Genomic DNA, 20661 nt, shown 5'->3' with positions numbered 1-20661 from the left:
CACTGTGACAGCTTTAAGCCTCCCTTCTCTGAGTTCTTCAGGGAATGTTCCTCTGGCTGAGTCTATCAGAAATCATTTTAGGTATAAATCAACAGCTATGTGGAAAGGACTCCTAGTTATTGATACAGCTATATCTATTTATTAACGGATTAATTCCATACATTAAAAGCCCAGTAATTACTGCACATATACATTACAAAAAGCTCAAATAAATACCACAGAGTATCCTCTTAAATCAACAGTGTGGATATGTCTAACCTTATTAAAACAAATTGACAGGTTGAGTCTTACTATAGCATTTCAGCTAAGCAGGAGAATCCATTTTAACAAAAGAATCGGTAGCTACCTGAGTGGCCCTGAATAAGAAGCAGGTTAGAACCCACTCCATCACTGAGGGGATTACTCAGACAGACAGCTCTTGAATATAGAAAAGGGAACTGTCCCTTTGTAATCCCTGATTATATTATCAAATATAAGAAGGTCTCAATCTAGTTTTCATTTGCAAGGAAGATAAGGAAACAAACTATATTAAAATAGAGATTTATTTTTTTTTTAATTTTTGTTTTCTTTTCCTTTGAAAGATCGCCTTCGGTTAAAATAACTGTATTTGCTTTGACTGTTCTTTCACACACGCACTCTGTGGCCAAATAAGGGTTCTGTAAGGCATGCCTGAAGGAACAAACTTGAAGACCATACTGTCATCAGGTTTTGCCCCAAAAGCTTATTTGATGAATTTGTGGCTTTTACATTGCATCTAAAAAGAGAAATCACATTTCCAGCGCAAATCACACAACCAGTCCTATGCAAGAATAAATGGTATTAATTCTTTGACAATAAATATGTTTCAAGCAATCTTAGACCCTAAAAATACCATCTAGTATAGTATGTTTAAACTATGGTTAGTGCTTTGAGTGCAAAGGCGGTAGTTTGGGTTTATTTTATGCTGCCTGTGCAGGAGTGGAGAAGAGAAAGCAGAATTAGCTCACCACATGCAAGCTCAATGGTAAAACAACAGCATTGCCAAGGTATGGAGATAGAAACACTGTACATATCTATAGAAATACTTAAATGGTCCCTACCTACAAATAATTGGCTGTTGAGCTGCAAACGAAAATGCCCTTCAGCAGGTGCCTCCAGGACCTTCTTGGGGAGGCTGTCCACCTGCAGAGAGGTTTGCTTGAGGTTCCTCTCAGCTCGGACGTAGTGCCATTGGTTGTCATTCAGGAGTGTGGGAGACTGCACAGTGGCTTCTGTGGGGCCATTCCCAACATCTATGGAGAAGGTGATCTCCTTGGGGGCTGGAATAGATTTACAGATGTGAAGAAGTAGTGAAGGTCTGAATTAAATTGTGGTTTTGACATCAAGAAATCTTACATTAATATAGGGTTCATTAACTTTTATGTCAGCAAATAGTACATCATTTACCTCCCATCTCCTAAACAGCAGCTTATACATAAATCTAAGCCTGCAGCCTCACTGTTTGATCTCTGCTGTGATTATGCTTGGCTGTGGGTATCCATCTTTTTTTGCTATACCAATTACAGTGCTCTAGAAATAACAGTTCTCTTTTTGAAGTAAAACTGCCAAATGCCATACAAAAGTCACAAAACGGTAGCAAAAATTTTGCACAAATAATACTATCATGGGAGAAAGGACAAAGGAACACTTTCTGACTAAATCTTCCGAAATGGATGTACTTAGCTACAGAATTTGGCTTCCTATGGTAGGAGAGAGTCCTACAAGTATTTGTTTGCCAGAATAAGGCTGACCCAAGAAGCACTGAGAAACAAATGAGCAAAACTAGTTCATTGGTGATCCTAGACTAAAAAAGTATGTGTAAAATATATCCAGAAGTAGTGGGCTCCTAGAAACAGAATGATAACTGGAAACCAACAGCCATATAAAGGAGTCCATCTTGCTCTGTTTGAAGCCTGAAAGGGGACAGATTGTTTTAATATTCTTGCTACTGATTATTTTTCCCCTTTCTAAAATGCTAAATACACCAGAAATACCAAGAACCAGGTCCACAGACCACACAACCAGAAGGCTGTGGATTGAAAATGCATAAAAACCTGTTATTTCAAGCCCATCAAATTGGATAGGTCTGGTTTTGGAAGCTTCTTCTTAGATAGTTAAGATAGGAAACACTCCATAGGGATAGACAAAGATCTATTCTGAGCCCCTGCATCTGCTAAAATACCGTTTCCCTTCAAAGCAGCTGGTCTGTGGAGCTTCCTTGATACAAGGCCTTTAGGCTGCAAATTCCATCTGGCAACAAGAAACACACCACCAAACTGCTAATGAGAAGTGCAAGTTTAAAAGACAAGAATTTCCACAAACTTTCAAATAACTCACATCTTCTAGGAGCACAGATTTAACATACACACAAAAACTTTCACTAAACTATCCTCTTAACAGTTTACAGTATTTGTTATGTTTGATATCAAAATGCCATTTTACTTCTGTGTCCCGGAGAATGAAATTCAGTACACTGAAGTACAACCAAACTGGACTTTGATGTGTAATTAACAATAAATCACACCTCATTACCTTGTGATAATACACCATGACATTTACCACTGGTTTAATGAATCAAAGAACCTCGGGGCCTTGTTTTATTAAATTTTATGTTTGGGTTCTTATAACTATATTATAAAATGCAAAATACTCTGTTTTTCCTAAGCTTGACTTAATTTGGAATACAGAAGTCATATTTCATCCCAAAATCACAGTACTCTTTTGTCAATAATAAATATTTGAATTCATCTGAACAAGAGTAAGGCAAAACCTCACTAATTAAGTTCCCTGCTACTCTTCTTTATACACCGAATAGCAGTTTTAATGCAGTCAGTTACTACATTCTGATATATTCAAGGACCACTACAACTTTGGCTGCCTTATCTTCCCTTAGCATACCATCCTTCATAGTCAAACTGGGGAAATACACCCAGACTTCTTGGATGTGCAACTTACAGCTTATTTCAATTCGTATGAAGTCTTTAATCCCAAGATTTTCCAAGAATACCCCAGAGATGGCTGTAGTCTTGAAGAAGAAGGAGATGTCTGCGCTGATCTCAGCATGGAAGGTGGGGAAGTGCAGGTAGGAGGCCTCTGTGTTGAAGGAAGCAGCATTCCAGAACTGCCCTGCAAACACAAACCCCTTCTCTATAGTTAATTGGCACAGGACAGCAGCTGCAAGCTGCACACGGAAAGCCACCTTTCATCAGAAAAATACATTTGAAAAAGAAAGAAAAAGGGAACAGTCTGTACCTATGGAAATTGAGAAGAGCTAGTACTCACTGTCTCCATAGCAACGCAAAGGGCCGATTTTCCAAGCAGCCTCAGAATTTGATCTGTTTGTGTCAGTGATCACTATCTGAGTTACAGGCAAATGGTCTTTGAAAGCAAGGAAGCCGGTATCATTTGTCCTGGATTATAATAAACAAACATAAAGAGACAGATTAACCACAGACAAAATCCCCAGTATTGGTTATGCAAGGCAATATTTTAAAGATGCTTATTTAAAGATGAAAAATCTTTTGCAGGATTACCTAGAAGAATTGTGACTGGTACACACTGCTTAAGATACATATGTGCACAAATCTGCTCTATGCTCACACATAACACTGACCACTAAAGACGCTGTGTTTGGGTACATGTCACTGTTTGGTATGGACTGTAACTTGTGTTTCAGCTGTCCAGAATGACCGTGAAGCCAAGGCAGAGTGCTGCCATTCTGCTTCAAGGGCATTAATGTATACTGGGCTCTACTGGGTTTCCTCAGCAGGATGAATTTCATGTGGATGAGCTATAAGTCCAAGTTTGCATGTCTTTTAAGTTAGCTGGACACAGATAATGGAATTTATGCTGGTTTTGTGCTTTATCCGAGCTAGAAGAGGACACGTGATACCTGATCCAGCATGCTGCTAGCACGGGGCAGCCAGACAATACCTGAGCCAACGTCAAGATGGCTGGTACACAACTGACCGAGCACATTATGAAGATTGTGGCACTGGCAGAGTGACTTTAGATTGAATCAGCCCTTTGCATTATGCACCTGTGGAAATTTTGGTTCAGCAACTGAATCACTGAAGGCTGATTTAGTGCATTGTCGAACTACAGTCTCTTTGTATCAGCCAAGCTTATTCTTCAGCTGCAACAAACTTACACACAGCTGCTAGAAAGAGAGAGAAAAGAAAAGAATGTTCCGAAAGGATCACTTCTTCATTTTTACTGAGTGTGCTGGGCAAATTGTTGGTTTCAAAATGCAGGACTGTGCTCCATGGCAGCCTTGGGCTCCCTAGGCCGATTCGGTGGCTTTGACTCTGGCAGGGTATACGGATGTGCATTCATCCCACTGTCTTCCTGAGCTGAGTCCCTCAGACATCCAGCCTCACCTTACCAGAACTGAACACCCTCTTGAGATATTTCTCTATTGATTATAGAGAGGTGAGTGTTACCGTATCTTGTCTCCACAGTGATGAGTTTTTTTTATTCTTCTAGATCTTTTTCTTAGGGTTGAGGTGTGCTGTGCATTCAGGCACATAAGCCTGGCGGAGCATCATCCTTCACGGAGATGAATCTCAATAGTTTTGGAAAAAAGTCATGGCCCTGCAATCTGCATATAGGGTCTTGACTCAACTGACTTGTCTGCTCACAGGCACAAGGCTGCATGCTGCACATGGAGATGGAAACAATGACTGGATCCAAGTTGCTAATAATCCCAGATTTATACACTCTGCTCTTTCAAACGGGTACGACACAAAGCCTCAGGAAATAGGTATAATTTTTGAGTGATACCACTGCCAAAGAATCTGACATCCCTCCAGGATCCTAGACGACCTGTATATTGCTTGTAATGGCACCTTCCACAAATGTACCTCTTGCTACAGTCCCAGCTGTGGGAAGGGACATAAAATTTCAGGAAATAAATAATGATCAGGATGAACACTGCAGCTGTGTGTCAACACACAACCTTGGATGTTTGCTTAGCTAAGTGCTCTACTCTGATTAATGTTAGAAAAAATAGAAGGGGTACTTTGATCTTTTTGATAAAGGCTGCACACATTTCATTTATTTTTCATTGTTTCTAATTGCATGCAGCACAGTTAATTGTCTCATAATTCCAACAGGAAAAGGAGAGGTACCCTCTCCAACCCTAACATTTTTTTCTTGCTTCAGTGGGTGTCTGACATGCAGATAATTACAAAGTACAGCAAGATAAAATTCCCAGGGACAAGGCAGAGTGATAGCTTCAATACAGACTTAGAAGGAAAAATACTGTGTATGAATCAAAAGTACAGATCTCCAACTCTCTTCAAGGAGGTCTCTCAGCAGCATATTCATCTAGCTTACTGTATCAGTTTTTGTGGGTTAGTGTAAATGTTCTCAATAGATTATGAAACAGTTATAACAAAAGTTGAACTATTGAGTATTACTTGGGAAGATAATTAAATAAGGTGCTTCAGTGGGTGGGAGGAAAATGAGTAACCAGAATGAATGAAAAGTAGAAAGGTGCACAGAAAGGACATAAAATATGAATTATACACATGAATAACTAAGGTGGCATTTACCTTTTTTTTTTTCAAAAAAAAACAAAACAAAAAATCCACAAAATATTTAAGAAGGTTACCTGAAAATTTATTTTAATTCAAAAAATAGTGGTCTTTTGACTAGCTATGATCAGCATTAACATAAAAAATCAGTATCTTCCTACAGCTACCATTGAAGATAAAGACAAAGAAAAGAAAAGAAAAGAAAAGAAATAGTGACATTTTAAAGCTATCTATTCCACACCCCTGAAAACTGTCTTGCTTATTAGATATTCTGTTATATTGCATGAAGGTCTTTTATATCAAATTCCATGACTGACTTTTTACTAGTTATATGCCAGTTTCACAGAGAACTTTAATAGCACAGAGACTTTTATGCTAATGACTTGAAAACTCAATCAAATTTTTCTTGAAGCTCACACAGCGCATTTTATCTATATTATTCTTGCACACGTGGGAAAAAAAAAGACTTGTGAAAACATAAACATTCTCACACAAAAAGGCACTGAAATAAAAGTTAAAAGAAAAACATTCTGCCCTTCAAAGAATTTGTTAATGACAGGTACAACATATTATTGTTGAAGTTTATTATTATTATTTCATTATGGGAATGAAGTTTTTGGTGAAAATTTAACACCTAAGATGTTTCAGCTAAGAAAAGCAGAAAAGAGATTTGAAGACACTTTGCAGGCCCTCATGGGAGCTAAGTCTCCAATTCCTGGTATTCTTTAAGTTGAATTTATTTTAGACTCCATTTCTTACAAAACACCACAATTCCTCTTCTCTTTCCACAGTACACTGTGGATGTCTCTCAAATACAGTGTACTATGCCTCAGAGAGGAGTTGGAGAGCTTTGTGTACCTGTACAATAATTTCCTGGAGGCACAGCTGTGGTACTACAAAATACAAATATTTGGACAAAACATTTGGAGTTTTGCCTGAAGGGGGCTTGGGGATGACTTTTCATGTACAGTTTTCAAATAAAAAGTGTTATTTTCTTATAGAAAGTATTGATACTGTGATGTGCACAGACATGATTTAGTCTTGTAAACAAAAATAAAACCTTACTCAATACATGATTTTTGTATTTATTCCCAGACCTAGTTTTTATTTGTTTGTATTTTAATTTAGCAGTTCACATACACTTCAAATCAGAGTGTGTTTGATTTTCCACAGCTGCTTCTCCTATCAGCCAAAGCCACTACTGTGTTTCTCTTAGTGGGTTTCACATTGCTCTCTGTGACCACTTCCACCAAGCACACCTTTTGCATCACACTATGCCATGCTTCTCAGCATTGAGAACTGGGAGGGTATCCTTCCTGCAGGAGGGTCCTGGAGGGTGATGCTCTTTAGACAGGAATATAACTTAAGTCCTGATTTCACAAAATATCAAAACAAATTCTATCAAATTCTATTCTCTTCCTGATAAGGGGTCCTGGACATGCAAAAAAAAAAAAAAAAAAAAATGGTGCAAAAATCTTAATAAGCTTGGGAAGAAGACTTTCTGCTTACCTGATGTGGCAGTCAATTCAGCACAAATTCAGAAGAAAATTTGAATTATTTCAGAGGGTGGAAAGCACCCTCAACAAACAGATGTTTCTCTGAGCTCTTTCCATAAAAAGTAGTATCAATTTGTACTTCCCACAAGCAAAACCAAACCGAACCAAATCCTATAATGCCCTTTAAATTAAATCACTGAAATATTTTTAGCTATAAATATGAAATATAGTTGGGTGTCATCTATTTATCCATGTCTGAAGATTAATGTCTGACCCCAAAAAAGGACTTTCTCAATAAGACATGTTAGACATCAAACAAATGTTCTATGTATATGAAGAGGGGGACAATGGAAAAAAGGAAAAAAAAATTATCACTGCTGCATTTGCAGAGAAAGTTGATAGTGCAGCAACTGGATACTTTATAATGTAGCACAAGTAGTCTTATCTGTAAATAACAAATAACTATTTTGATAGTAACATTATGAGACTACTTTTCTTCTTCCTGGCTACTAATAAAAGCAAGCTCAAAAAAATCTCACTCTATGGTATCCTAACAGTGTAACCCATCATAAATTGGTAATCTCTAGGTAGCAGTTTATATATTTTTTCTAACAGATGGTAGAGCAGTGGTGCCATTAAATATAATTTCCTCTCATATGATGCCCTATTGAAACATTCTCTTCTTTTACATAAATGGAAACTCTGGTGGGGTCTGAGGCTCAGTAGCTCAGATAGTCAGTACAGATTTTCATGAATACTGTACATTTGGGGAAAATACTGTCATCAGCAGATGCCAATGAACTGCATGAGGAACAGGCCACTGAAACAGGCTTTGATCTGAAAAAGTTTTGAGCCCTGTGCAGAACATATCATTAACAACACAAAGGAATAAGTTTTAATCGCTCTATTACCCACCAGCTACATCCAAAGATGCTTTACTTGGTACAACAATGTAGTGGCATGATAAAAAAAAAAACAAACCAAACAACCAAACTCCCAACCCAACAGCAGAAGGGGACATACCTAAAAGTTGAAGGCAAGATGCAATGGCTATATTTTCCTGAATTAGAGAAGAGGTACAGAGAAAGAGTTTGGTAATGATAGTAATGAACTGATTCCTGACACCTCAGGGGCCTGCTAGAGTCAGCTCTCTGCAGGCAGCTTTTCTAGTTTGTTGACAAATGCAGTCATGAAGGCAGATATCCAAGACAGCTCTATACAGGCCAGGTCACCTCCGGCAGGGTTTATTTATGAGCTGACAGGCTCTGCAGAATTGCCTACACCGCTTCTGGGGGAACGAATTCAGTGCGGGATAGTGGCTGAACAAACAAAACCTGTCAGATCTGGGCTCATCAGCAGTTGGGTTTCTCTGCCCTGCTCTCCTCAGCCCTTCCAGTTTTAGCATCCTGGCTCTGGCACAGCTTTGCATAAATATAGCTTGTCCAAAGAGGGCTTCATTTGCTTCCACACGGCTTTGCTCCTCCTCAGACAAAATTGGATATACTCACAGTATATCTCTGGGAGCCAAAGAGGGTCTGAGAACAGTAATATTCCCCCCTACCTTCCCACACCATCCCCTTTCTTTCTTTCTTTTAATGTATTGTGGTTTCCTTGTTCCTTGCAATACCCCAAACATGTAAAGAGGAAAATGCATGTTACTTTGGAAATGGGAAGAGTCAAAAGCTTCTAGAAGATAAAAGAAGGGGAATTTGAATAGTAAGACTGGAGAATAGAAATAAAAGGTGGCAAATCAGCTACAGATTGGAATCAACACTGTCCACCTGAAGTGCTGGGGTTAAACTCCCAGCCTTGAATGAGGGTTGGCATCTGGATGATGTCCACAACCACGCAAGAAAGACCCTCCTTATTGGTTTCCACCCAGGGTCTGGTCAGCCTTGGGTGGGAACTGATTAGGAGATCACCACCAGGTGCCTCCACCTTCCATATTAACTTGGAGGTGGGGCAAGAAGCCACCTCTATAAGAACTGACTCTGCTTGTAGTGGTGTTGGGAAGTCTGTCTACACAGTGGATGTGCTGAGTAAGGATTCTGGTTATGGGAAAGGCTCTGTGAGTCTTCATAGGAAGTGGAGTTTCTAGGACAGCAGAAGAAGATCATGAGTGTCTCTCTGGGAAAATTCTACATAACTGGACTGTTTGCCTGGGTCCTTCCATCTATCATGGCTTGGTTCTACAGACAGCTTGCTTCCTTCTGCACATCCTATGCTGTGAGTGACCACATTCATCTATTCCTCTCTCCAGTGGTCTGACACCTTGGATTGTTTGTGTATGATTTAAGATCTGAGAGAGGAATCTGGCTGTTGGTTTGCCCGTTAATAATAATATCCTTCTCTACTGGGCAAGCGGTCAGCAGAAGACCACCACACACTGCTGAAATGCCTGAGCTTCCTGTACAAAATTACTTTCAGAGATGCCACTCTTTTTTGTACAAAATAAAAAGTTGAAAAGTTCCCTGCATTCCAAAGGCTTCCAAGTGAATGCAGTTAGTAAAACATAGGGTTGGTTTGATGACAGGCTTAAATGAAGTATTTGCATTTGAAGTAGAAAATGGATTCCAGACAGAAAGTAGCAAATGGACTTCATTCAGGACAGTCATGTGCCACCATGGCATGAAAGAGGTTCCTCCCATTTGAATTAAAGGTTTAGTGAGCAGCAAGACTTTCATTGCCAAGGCCAGAGAATTTTGCTTCAGATGAAGACAGACTGGGGGAGGTATTTAAGGACGTAAAGGATCTCTAGAATGGATTTAACGTAACACTGTCTGCATTTCGTAAGTGTTTTAGGTCAGTTTGCAACCTTTCCCAAATAATACATACATTATGAATGCACCTTCTGTTTGAAATAGAATCTTTTGAAAAACAGTCACAAATCCATCTCATCTGTACATAACTTGTCCCAGCAATTAACTATCCTCAGTGTTGGGGAAGGCAAAGAGAAAGAAAGAAAATATTCTGAACTAGATTTACCTTCAGCTTGCAGCCACTGGATTACTACTGATGTTCCCACTCACTAGCAAGAGATATCAACAGTCAGGATTCTCTCTTTTTTGGAAGCATGCATAAACTACAGTCAAGTCATATTTAGCACCTTTCCTGATCCCTTGTTTCCATCAGGGTGATAACTGATGCCTCTGCTCCCTCAGCAGAGGTCTTCTTCCATTCTCCATCAAATAACACAAAGATGTTCCACTATTCTGCAGTGTTGGAATTAGCTGTAATCACATTGCAGAGTTTGGAAGTACAGTGAGGAGTCGAGCAGAAAGAGATACCTTTCTTTTTATTAAAGCATTCTTGTGAAAAGTGAAAAAATACGAAAACCTTCCCCATACAGCATACAACCTATTGTATTCTTGTTCATCTGGCCAGAATAACTCCAGGAGGACTAACTTGGTGCTAGAGCCCAGAGACAGCAGCTGTCTCAGGTGTCTGCTTAGATATCATTTAAAAGTCAGTGTACCTAGAAGTGCATATCATGTGCTGCCAAACATCTGGCTCAGGGCTTTCTCAGGTCTGTTTTCTCTTGGTTTCTGTTTCTTTTGCTTCTCAGAAATTAGCTGCTTCTGTATGCAAGACTTAGTCTAGGGAAACCAAATCAAAGCAAAATCCTGAGTTGGTCTCCTCTTCAGAAGGACATTCCAGCCATTCTGGTGATTTCCCACCTCCAAGCTGCCTGATTTATTTAAAAGGAGCAAAGATGATTTTCTGGTTTTCGTCTCTGCAGTACCCATTTTATTTCATGTTAAGGTAAATAAATGCATCTAATGCTGTCTTGCTTCTTCCACTATAATGTATAGGAGGTTAAAGTCACAGTTCAGATCTCAGCAGGTTTCAGATTCAGATGTTCATTATATATCAGAGGGTCAATGTTCTAGCAGAAAAACACAAAAGTAGTCTTCAAGAGGCATGAAAATTCTTATGTTTAGGAACTTTTTGTAAAAGTCAGGATTTTTTTAGCTTTTAAAAAGGCAGCCTGAAATTTAGAATACTGCCAAAGTCCAAACTTCAAATGGATTAAAACCCAAAACAAAGCACCTGAACCCCCAAACCAACAAACAGCAGGCAGGTTAGCTAAGGAAATTTCTACGCATATCCTGTTGTTATAATGAAATTAGGAGAAACAAGTAGCTCTGTGAGCTGCCAAGCTAATGAAGCATGATTTCCAACATTTCTCTCCCTTGAGGATTTTCCAAAATCTAATAAAAGTTTATGCTTCCTAACTTCCTTCTTGTGGGTTTTAATTGGCTTTTTCCCTTCAGCCTGGCATAAATTTTCATAGAATGTGTAATTTCTAATACTTCTGAGATTTCTCCTTCTGTGTTAAAGATGCTTGAAAGGTGTCTGCTTGTTCATAATCATTGGGTGTGGGGGAATAACCGAGATAAACACTGACAGTATGACTCATTGAAGTCTCATTTCATTAGGAGACTCAGCTAAAACATTATAAAACTGCATGTAGCTTTCACCTTGCATTGGTTTGTACAATCTAGTGGTGCACTGTCCTGCAGCCTCAGACTACAACCTCTGTATTCTGCCATCAAAACACAACCCTTGAGGTCTACATGAGTAGCTCACCAAAAGCAAAACGTGGACTATTAAAAGAGCCAAGGAACAGTACAAAAAGATGCTTTTGTTGCTCATGGGAAAACCTCATCTAAGTGCATCTGGTAACCAAACATTAAAGAAAAGAGAAATTAACATGTACAGCCAGGCCCTTCTATATAAATCTATACAAATCACATGCATAAATCAACATTTCCAGAAAGATCTTTCCAAAGAAATCCTGTTAGAGCTGTGTGAAAGTGAATAGTGACCCCAGGGATACAAAGGGTCCAAGCAAATAATCACACTGTCTAAAAACTGGGCAACCAAAACAGCCTAACACTTACAGAGACAAGTAATTTCTGAATTAGTTCTTTTTTTTCATTAAAGACCCCTTGCAGTTCCTTTCTACTCATTTAAGTAAAGGTTTAACTGGGATAATTTGGACACTATATCAAATACAGTAGCCTATTACAGCAAGATATTTCTTGTCTATTTCCATTATTTGTCATTTCTGAGCTATTTGAGGTTAGAATATTTATTTTTTTTTTTAGGGAAAGGGCAGCAGTTTCCATCCACAAGTGGTCCAGATGAAGTGAAGATAAAGTGAAGCAATGTTTTCATGTGTATTTTTATAGTGTTTTAAATTGTGCTTTCAACAACATTCATCTGGCATTTCTGTCCCCTCCAACACATGTATGGAAATAACTGGAAAATTCACTAATTAGGTCACCACTGCTGGATAGTCTCTGAAGATTCAGAGAATGGAAGAAGGTTGTGAGGTGGCCTTCACAAATTCATGTGGCATTGGGGCACAACAAAGGTCTGAACTCAAGGAAGGCTTTGAATTTTTCATTCTGTAAATCTAAAACTTCCTGTGGAGACTGAACTAAATCTATAGAAGCTAATGTAAGTCTTTCCAATTACTTTAAAAATCTTGGGATCAAATATAAAAGAAAGTTAAGGCATATATACTCTCTCGTAAGAAAGAGACAAGTCTTTTTAGTAGTACAGATTTCTTGTTCTTTAGTTGTCTGTACTGGAATTTCACTGTCTATGCCCCAACTTTCTGCTCTGATGTATACACATGCACCAAACCCCTAGAGCTTTTATTCATGCAATGCTCCAGTTGAATCAATGGAAATTTTTAAACAAATAGAACAACTGAATTTGGCATTCAACAACCAAGACTTTCTGAAGACAACACATGCCAACAACCTGCTTCAACCAGATATCTTTTCTTTGGCTCAAATAAGAAATTTAGGATTAAATTAGAAGTCCATATTCTAGTCTGACTTTTATTCTCATTTGACCATACTCAAATCATTCAAGCTTCCTGATATGTGAATCAGGAAAAAAAATTAAGCCTTCTTACCTTACTTACTATCCCCCAGCTCTCACACAGACCCTATTATACATGTTAAAAGTATTACCATTCTTCTCTATCTGCGTCACAGTTGCAAAAATATCTCATATCCAGACAACTTTCTTCCAGTCCACATGCACACTGTTGAATACCCGGAAGAGATCCTCCCCAGTAAAGATGCTTTTCATTGGCACGGCCAACCCACCAAGCAAATGGCATTCCATCTGGATGAAAGGGAAAAGAGTGGAAAAAAAGAGAAAAGAGGGAAAAAAAAAGAGAAAGAGAACTTGATAAGCAAATTAGATTCTCCTGAGAATGAAAAAGAGAATGGAGGTGGACACGTTAAATAATACCGAAGGAAAAGATGCAAACTACAGACAAAGTTACAAACCATAAACTTTGCCCAAGTTCCATTTTATGGAATACAAATTGAGAAAGCCACAGGTCTATGGCAATCCCATTTGGTTTGAGGAGCAGATGTTTTCCCCATAGGGCTTGTGCGCCCATCACCCATGAGAACCCTGGTGCTTTTCACCTGCAAAGACTTTTAAGGTGCAAGTCCAACAACACTGTCTCTACCAGCTGTGTCTGGTGGGTTTGTGCAACACTAGAGGGAAGATCTGATCACTATGGGAGCCTGAAAACAATTCTCCTGCCATGACTTGCACTGCACAGCTGTCTGGAACCACCCAGTATTGGTCAAGGACATCTTGCAGAGCCTACCCGTTATGAAGGAGACTCTAGCTCTTGGATCAGGGTTTTTGTAACCTTAAGATTTCTATACAAAAAGCAAAAATCTAAAGAAATTGACCTATCAAACTGACCCATTACTGGACTTAATACTGTTCCTCTCAAAACTAAGACCAAGTCTGTATTGGTTTCTAAAGGAGCAGTCCTAGGGATTTTAATGTGTTCTCCAAGGGCTGGATTTACAAATGCAAAGCTCCAGAAGATATCAAAATACCCTAGATTAAGGATTCAGGTAGGACATAAGTGGGGAAAAAGATCTTATTTGTTTCTATGAAGTTATTTTCTATCTACAGGAGCTCTAAGATCTCTGTATTTGTATAAACCAAGATAGTTTTTGTTTAAATTTCATAATCCGTTATACATCAAGCATTAAATATTAATAGTCAGATACAGTAAGCGGATTCAGATGTAATGAAATTCATGGATTAACATTTTGCTAAGATTCACTTTGTCTCCCAGCTCAGATAACTTTTTCATTGACTCCTTAATCCTTAAATCAAGAAATGTAATCAGTTACACATACAGGTAGATGGCAAAATTTAGCAAAATTGACATATCAAGTCTTTTTGATCAAAGGAGCTTGGAAAAATAAACTGCACAGTTAATGTAGAAAAATGTATCAATTTATTCTTCTGTTTTACACATTATTAGTAAGGAGTATTCCTCATTATACAAAGTAAGAAAGTCTAAAATATGAGATGCAATCAAGGTTAACTGTAGAATGTAAGGGACTAATTAAAATGAGTTTTAGAATCACTTGGCAAAATTAACTCATATTTGTTCTCCTTCTAAGCTTAGACTGCTGAACTGCAAATTCATGAGAAAAGGGAAATAAAAATAGGAAGAGTAACTCCATTGTCATGATACCAGTAATTAAAACATCATGAGTTTGACCAATACCCAAAGGTACTCATTAGAAAAACACAATTCAAGATTCATCTTACAAAAATGTGCATTCTTATTTTAGGTCTCATATTATCATAATGACATTTATGTTTTCTTTCTTTTCTTTTCAGCTGATTTTCTTGCAGAATTTGATTACTGCATCCAGTGAAACAAGGCTATTCTAGATTGTTGGAAAATTACTTGGTAAAGCTTTGGAACAGTAATGTTAATTAAATAAATGGGTGATTTGTTTAGGAGTTGAAATAGATATTAAACAGAAGTGCTTAATCTAATTCTGGAAAAAAAAAAATAGATAAAGATAAATCCTTCTGGCCATCAGCAAATCAAATTCAACCTGTGTCAGATTCTTTTGGTAGAAATCATCATATACTCAAGCATAACGGTGAAATAAGCAATCATTCACAAGACTTAAGCATGAATAGTTTTCTGATATCTTTTTTCAGATCTGTTGTTTTATCGAGCAATACCAAGCAAACACATGCACATTCAGATTTATGATATAGATAGAGGAAGTGGTAGAAACACCACAGTTGGAGTCATTTACAAATAAATACACTGCTAAAAATATAGTGTTCAACATGATTAATGCTGATTCTTCAAAACTCTTTTCCACGTGTGTAATTTTCTAACACATGAGAAACCACAAAGCTATTCAACAAGGCTTTTAAATCTAAGCTACTTCAGCAACGTCTGAAGTGTTTAGGAATTACTGAAACTTATGTTGTATGTGATATACCTGCAATACTGAAGAAATGGAATAGTTCAGTAGCAATGGAAACCAATCTATCCTCGAGCTCTTTCCAAAAAGTTTACATCGTTATACCACAAGTGGAGAGTGCCTTGCATTGAGACTGAGTTGGGCCAAGAGGTGTTGATTAAGATTCTTTCTTCTATACCTGTAGATTTGTTGCAATACCTTGACTTCTGTAATCATGGTATTTCCATTTTTTTTCAAAACATTATCCACTCTCTACCAGCTCTAAGTGAATTAATTTCCTTTCTGTAGTGAAGCCACAGACTGTCAATGATGCTAATCAAGTAGTTAACATGGTCCCAGAAACTAAACGTTACACAGGTCAGTAGAATTCCATCCTAAAATTTCTAAGTTAAAAAGTTTATTTTATATGTAGTGCTACTAATTCTTCATTCTTTGCTTACATTGTACCTAGTAACACACCATTTAATCAAAAAGAGGTAATAAAAAGCCTATTGCATAAACAAGAGTATTATTTTCCATACATTTTTATCTCTTCAGATTTTTTAAAGAAAATGCACTATAATAAATGTGTCAGGTTGTCTTTGAATTCCATACTATGTTTCTGAAGGAGAATGTGTGTGAAAAAAAAAAAAAAACAAACCAAGCAAGCAAACAAGCCCCAAGTGACTGAATTTACCAATAAGATAGTAGAGACCAATTTCTTTCAAGAGATTTCTTCCTGTACAGCTCAAGCTGCCTTTGGAAGGTTTTAGTTCAGGTAACAAAATCCTCAAAAAAGGCAAACATTTTTTATTTCTAGCACAGGACAAAACTCCTTTCTGGTGGTGCTGTCTGGATGCATCTACAAACAGCTGTGATATTTACATCACCATTTTTACCCTAATTTGATGTTGTGTTCAGTAAAAGAACTGAGCAGGCAGACAGTATTTTGTATCAAACCAAGTGCTGGTGCTCATTCACACTGTCAGGCACAGGCTGCAGAAAGTAAGGTTGGCACAAGTCTTCTGAAAAGGAAAAAATAAGGGGTCTCATCTTCAGTTCATCTTGATATTTCCATCTACCTGTCTCCACAGGCTAGTCCTTTGTGGTCTATTGGTCTGTTCGACAGCTACTGCATGTATGTATCTGAATAGCCAAGTAAGCCTTTAGAAACCATGGAGTATACAATACTGAGACATGGGGACAAGAACTCATTTTTCTCCATCCAGCAAGGCACAGAAAGTAAGCTTCCTTCAGATGTCAGTTCTTCAGCAGATCCCCTGTACCTCCTCTATCAATGCACTTAACTAAACTGTTCATTGTTAGTTCTAGGTATGAAATCTTTTTCTGCTAGAGCAAGGCTGGTGCACACTGCACAGTTCATAAGCACCAAGGCTGCAGACTATGAAGAGAATAGCAGACACACAGAGATTGTTTCCAATGATCCTTCAAAGGAGATGCAGATTGAGCTCAAATTCACCTGCAATGCGTATCTGGCTCATCTAGTGACAAGAATGCCTGAACATGCATTTGGTAGACCTCTACCAGCTTAAAGAAAATGTCTGTCCTCTCAAATCTCCCTGGCATGCCTCTACTGCCAGTTCTTTCATTTTCTGTATTAGAAGGCATTAACATTGCCAGCAATACAGGTTGTTTTAAAAAGTTTTAGACTTGCTTATGTTTTCAAAGGCAGGTAATTTTTTCAAATATAAGCACTCTAAAGCTGGAGGAGGGGGAGAAGCTTCATATTCCAACAGTGTTTAGGACTAAATTACTACATACATAAATCACGAGCAACTTCTATCGACTCAGTTTACCTTTATATAGACAAAAAGTTTTAACATTGGCTTTTACGTTCATACAGCATGAGTTAAAAGAAAGCCATGCATTTTCAACGGTATTCAACCTCAGTTTTGACCCAGTAACTACACAACCCTAACATGGGTAAGGTTTTTGGGCTACCCAGGTTATTGAAACAGGTCAGGTAAAGACCTTTTCGACCACTAGAGCAATCCAATTTATTTGTATCTGTCTGTTGAAACACTGAAACTGTATTGCATTGAAACAACATTGATTTGGCAGTCTTAATATTCCATTTCTTTCTCCAAAATCAAAGTGAGTTAAGAAGAACTGAATTTGTTAAGTCTTACATCTATACATCTTACTGATGAAAACACAGATTAATTTACATCTGTACTGTTTTCTTTTAAAAGGCAAGATTCATATATCAAGAGATAGTGAAAACTAGGAAAATATTGATCATAGAATCACATAAAACGATCAAAGCCAATTCTTTGCTACTGCACTCAAAAACATAAAATAGCTGTTTGTACTAACCACTTCAATAATATCAAATCTCACAAATGGCTCACCTAATACACTGAGCAGTATGTGAAACAAGCAGTTAGCAGGTTTTTTTAATACATGTATCAGTATATATATACAAACATATGTATATGAGGCAATTTCAACCTCAGTAACTGAATTGAGAGGCCAGTCCAGAGTACAAATTATGATCTCAGCCTATCAATTTTTAAAAGGCTCTTGAAAAAATGAAGGCATAACAGAATAAGGGAAAACTCTGACACATTATTTTTTGCAATAGTTTACCAAGATCTTTTATTCCCATGCTGGATTTTTTTTCCTTCCATTGCAACATTTTTCTAGCCTTTTTTATCAGAATTTTAAACATTAAATTGAAATAAAGCTAAAATCTTCCCCTTCAGCCTTTTCAACAGGAAAATAATAATAATGTTTATAATAATTCTGGCCAAAATCATGGAAAAATTGGATAAATATTCTATATTTAGTGGATAGAACAAAGTTAATATATTCTTAGAGGGTGTTTTTTCAGTGAAGAGGTCTGTTGCGTTAATGACACAGAATCTGTATTGGTTTCAATGACAGCTCACACCTCTGGGAGAACACATAAAGTGGGGTAACTCCGGCTCTGCTTCATTAACCAGTGGAAAATGGTTGATCTTTTGTTTACAGCCCACAGTGAGGGTCTTGTGGCACTGCCCCAGCCAGAGGGAAGCAACACCCACCCTCTGCGGTGCCAGGTTCTTTTCATTTAACAAACAAAAGCACATTTTTAACTCAAGATTAGGTTGTCCAGGAAAAAATGAATACATGTCATATGAAACAGGGGGAAAAAGAGAATCCCCAGTGACATGGCTCCTTTGAACGTTATTCACCGAGTGAGACATCAAGCTATCCAGTTGATTTTGTACCATACTACTCTTCTTCCATGTATTTTATGCTTGGATCTTTTCAGTACAGCCATAATCATCATCCTACTCTTCCTGAATTTTACGCCAAACCTTTCCCATGGCATTTGTGCAATTCAGTTTTATTGTCCTTTTTCTTTGTTAAAACTGTAACCCACATGTCACTGCCCTAATTTTCAGAGATGACAAGCATGACCATGCTGAAAATCACGGCTGGTCGAACACTGCAAAGACAGACACCGTTCTGTACTGAGGAGCAATGGTGACAGCCACTCTTATTAAATCTGCACTGAATTTGATTTCAATTTCTGGTCAGATCCTGTAACCCTTATTCATTGAAGCTATCCAAAAGCTAAGTAGTTCTGCTAATGCCAATGGACTTACTCCTTAAGTAGGTGTTACTTAGTCACAAAGTCTCTGTCTCATTTTAAAATTGTTAGGTGTGGTTATGCAAAGGGGAAAGAGGCAGGTAGTACTTTGCTGACATTTTCTTTCTCGTTATTCAGCTTTGCTGCCAAGGCGCATTGCTTTCATACAGAGTCCCAGGCTGAAGGAATTGCTTAAAAAAAAGAAAAGAAAAACAAAACTATATAGCAGCATTTGCTTGCATCCCTTTCTCTTAGGCAGAGAAACTGCACCTCCCTCTGGAGTAGCTGTTATCGCAGTGTGCTCTGTTCTTCCTCGAGTTGTTAAGATATTCTCACAAATGAGAATAGGCAGAAAGAAGGTAAATAAAAACATGGAGCTTTGCTTCTTCCAGATTTAACAGAAGACTAACAAGCAGAATTGTTGAGCTGCAATGACAAGAGTTCTGTTATCACATACCAACAATGCTTCAAATATGAGCAAAACCATCATCAGCCCTTTGAGAGAGAAACTTGAGGCTAGGCAAAAGGATTTCAGACCTAAGCACTTTTATATGCTGAGGAATATTGAATGTACATCTAAACTAAATTTTTATGCCTCGTGAATGTCTTTGCTGAAGGCCAAAGAAGGCTAAAAATATGAGCACTCACATTCTCCTCTTCCAGTTCAGGCTGAGTTGTTTTCTCAATAAATTTCTGGCCAAGTGACAAGTTTCCTGAAAGATGCAAGTGGGACTCCAGCCAGCAATAGAAATTATGAGAACAGCTGAAGGTATGCAGGTTAGGAAGAAAAAGCAATAACAAACCAACCCAAACCCAAAAAATGCAGAGAATCTTACAGCTTTTAGGGACAAATGACAAAACAGAGGAAATACCAGCTCTGAATCCTCAGTTTTGCTGAAGATGGACTGGATGTCCTACCCTACTGAAACAAACAAAGAAAAAATTTCCTTTATCTCCTCCATTCCAGCTCAGCTCCACTGCAAATCTGTCCTTGCTTTTGACACCTTTTCCTCCTCCTTATTCCCCTTTTCCTTTCCTATTTTCTCTGTTTAGCCTAATTCCTCCAGGTAAATTCAGGTAAATAAGCCCTACATTGCCTTAACAGATAGGCCTATGACATTGAAGCATATCCTGCCGCATTCCTACTCTGTGCTGTGAACAGAAAGCCATCAGTGGGCTAGATTTAATTGCAAGTAAACAATGACCATGGATAAATCACAGTGGGCTCCAGCACGTTCCTACCTGGACCACAGAAGCAGGTCCTGCTCAGCGGATGTCTGGGCATTTTTTCCTATGTCATAGGTATAGCCAGCAAGAGTAATAGAAATAAGATTATGCTGTCATTTGTTACCCTCACACTGCTCATTCAGCAACTATGTCTTCATGGTTACCTTTTTACCAGCAACATTTCACCATTTGCATTGGAAGGCCACCTCCTGTGGTGTACAGTGCCCAGGACAATGGTCTTTTCCCCTTAATGAGTTCTTCTACAGAAGTATAAAAATAGTTAGTGAGAGCAAATAATAGCAAGTGGTGAATTAATGGATTAATAGAAGATGAAGCACTTCATGTCATTCCAGTTCTTGTGAAAATGCCATGGGGTGCTGAAGGATCATACATGATTAACACTTGGGGTCCTCTACACCTGCAGCAGATCACTGCTCCACAGTGGCTCTCTAGGGCCTGAGGAAGACAACAGAAGTGACATTCGCAGCCACTCTGTAATCTGCTAGTAG

The 20661-nt window shown here is 38.2% G+C and overlaps 1 protein-coding gene across 1 annotated transcript in view; it reads right to left on the bottom strand.

Moving 5' to 3' along the window:
* LOC103782538 (contactin-associated protein-like 5) overlaps positions 1–20661 on the bottom strand; it is a 160282-nt gene that overhangs the window by 42002 nt on the left and 97619 nt on the right. The window contains exons 11-14 of the mRNA XM_008950307.1: positions 13042–13198; positions 3301–3428; positions 2974–3144; positions 1080–1298 (exon numbers count right to left, since the gene is read on the bottom strand). Coding sequence (XP_008948555.1) covers positions 1080–1298; positions 2974–3144; positions 3301–3428; positions 13042–13198 — 675 coding nt within the window. The remainder of the gene's footprint in view (positions 1–1079; positions 1299–2973; positions 3145–3300; positions 3429–13041; positions 13199–20661) is intronic.

This window comes from Merops nubicus, unplaced genomic scaffold, assembly GCF_000691845.1.
Source record: "Merops nubicus isolate BGI_N331 unplaced genomic scaffold, ASM69184v1 scaffold9512, whole genome shotgun sequence".
In the NCBI taxonomy this organism is placed as follows: domain Eukaryota; kingdom Metazoa; phylum Chordata; class Aves; order Coraciiformes; family Meropidae; genus Merops; species Merops nubicus.
This window is presented reverse-complemented; position numbering and strand designations above follow the sequence as displayed.